The sequence below is a fragment of the Ammospiza caudacuta genome, chromosome 7 (assembly GCF_027887145.1).
Source record: "Ammospiza caudacuta isolate bAmmCau1 chromosome 7, bAmmCau1.pri, whole genome shotgun sequence".
Classification (NCBI taxonomy): domain Eukaryota; kingdom Metazoa; phylum Chordata; class Aves; order Passeriformes; family Passerellidae; genus Ammospiza; species Ammospiza caudacuta.
The window spans coordinates 85,472-87,511 of NC_080599.1; the positions used below are offsets into that span (position 1 = coordinate 85,472).

Sequence of the window (2,040 nt, forward strand, 5' to 3'; positions counted from 1 at the left end):
AGTGCTGCCGTGTGTGTGCCTGCAAGGATGGGGCACCTGTGTGAGCAGGGGGAGAGGCCAGGGCTGCAGAGGGGGGATGTTGTTGGCAGCTCCATGAGGATGCTCTGGGACACTGCCCTGGGCTGTGCAGAGCACTGGGGATGGATCAGCCCCTGCTCTGCTGCTCCTTCCCATCTCCCCCAGGGCCCTTGCAGAGCCCCAGCCATGCTGTTTGCCCCCAGCCTGCCCACGGCCAGCCTGGGGCTGCTCATGGGGCTTTTCTTTACTGAGCATTGGCCTGGGCGTGTTCTTGAGAGAGCCTGGGCAAGGAGCCTGGAGCCCCCAGGGCCTGGCCTGAGGCGTCAGTGCTGCCCCAGCCGTGCCCATGGCCTGTCCCTGCTTCAGCCACGGCACTGCCACCCCCAGGGCTGTGCCCGGCCCCGAGAGCACTCAGGCCCTGCAGCAACACCAGGGCCACCAGGGCAGCGGGGCAGGGCCACGGCAGCAGCACTGGCAACACCAAGTGCTTTTGCTGCTGGGCACAGCTGCTGTGCCAGCCCTGATCTGCCCCCAGCTCTGCACACAGACATTGCTGCTGCAGCTCCAGAGAAGGCAACAAGAGGGGGAACTCTGGTTAAAACTTTGCTTGGAGATCCTTTACTTCCTTTAGAGCCACTGAGAATACAGCTCCTCACTGACACAGTCTGGGGCCACAGCAAAGGTGGAGAGAAACGAAATGAGAAATGGCAAAACCAGTAGCACTTCATTTGGACAATACTAAAAAAAATAAAAAGAATGAGAATAATAAACCAACCACCATACGCAAGAAGAACAATGAAAGATTACATTGATTTCAAGTGATTTGCAGAAATTGGCCAGCAGTTTAATGTTTCTGATATTGTCCAGTCACCAATCTCCACACTGCAGCCTTGAGCTCCTGGTTTCTCAGGCTGTAGATGAGGGGGTTCAGGGCTGGAGGCACCACCGAATACAGAACTGACAGGGCCAGATCAAGGGATGGGGAGGAGATGGAGGGGGGCTTCAGGTAGGCAAAAAAGCCAGTGCTGAGAAACAGGGAGACAACAGCCAGGTGAGGGAGGCAGGTGGAAAAGGCTTTGTGCCGTCCCTGCTCAGAGGGGATCCTCAGCACGGCCCTGAAGATCTGCACATAGGAGAAAACAATGAACACAAAGCAGCTTGAGGCTACACAGACACTTAGAGCAAGAAGCCCAAGTTCCCTGAGGTAGGAATTGGAGCAGGAGAGCTTGAGAATCTGAGGGATTTCACAAAAGAACTGGTCCAGGGCATTGCCATGGCACAGGGGCAGGGAAAATGTATTGGCTGTGTGCAGCAGTGAATAGAGAAAGGCACATGCCCAGGCAGCTGCTGCCATGTGGGCACAAGCTCTGCTGCCCACGAGGGTCCCATAGTGCAGGGGTTTGCAGATGGACACGTAGCGGTCATAGCACATGATGGTCAGGAGGGAAACCTCTAATGACATGAAAAACACACAAAAAAAGAGCTGTGCAGCACATCCTGAGTAGGAGATGGTGCTGGTATCCCACAGGGAATTGTGCATGGCTTTGGGGACAGTGGTGCAGATCATGCCCAGGTCGCTGAGGGCCAGGTTGAGCAGGAAGAAGAACATGGGCGTGTGCAGGTGGTGGCCGCAGGCTATGGCACTGATGATGAGGCCGTTGCCCAGAAGGGCAGCCAGGGAGATGCCCAGCAAGAGGCAGAAGTGCAGGAGCTGCAGCTGCCGCGTGTCTGCCAATGCCAGCAGGAGGAAGTGGCTGATGGAGCTGCTGTTGGACATTTGATTTCTCTGGCCATTGGGAGCTGTTCATGGAGAAAAGTCAGTGACCGGTTAGGAGAAACTTCTTCCAGCAAAATCAAAGCCTTTTTCCATAGACCCTTCTCTTGTAACACTCTGACACCCTTTTCAATTTCCAGAAGATTTTTCTTCAGCTCCAAGTTTGGAGCCCTGGCTGGTGCTGCCTGAGTGGGACTTCAGGTTTAGGGCAGGTACACACAGAGGTTTTTATAGTTCAGCCTTGCTGT

General features: G+C 55.2%; 1 protein-coding gene across 1 annotated transcript; it reads right to left on the minus strand.

The window, feature by feature from the left end:
* Nucleotides 1–862: 862 nt before the first annotated feature.
* Nucleotides 863–1,795, minus strand: LOC131560138 (olfactory receptor 14A16-like). Its single transcript, XM_058808806.1, has one exon. It carries the CDS (start codon nt 1,793–1,795, stop codon nt 863–865), a length of 933 nt encoding a protein of 310 aa, XP_058664789.1.
* Nucleotides 1,796–2,040: the final 245 nt, after the last annotated feature.

Coding starts and splice junctions, on each gene's coding strand:
- LOC131560138 (XM_058808806.1), bottom strand. CDS start 1,795: ATGTCCAACAGCAGCTCCATCAGCCACTTCCTCCTGCTGGCATTGGCA.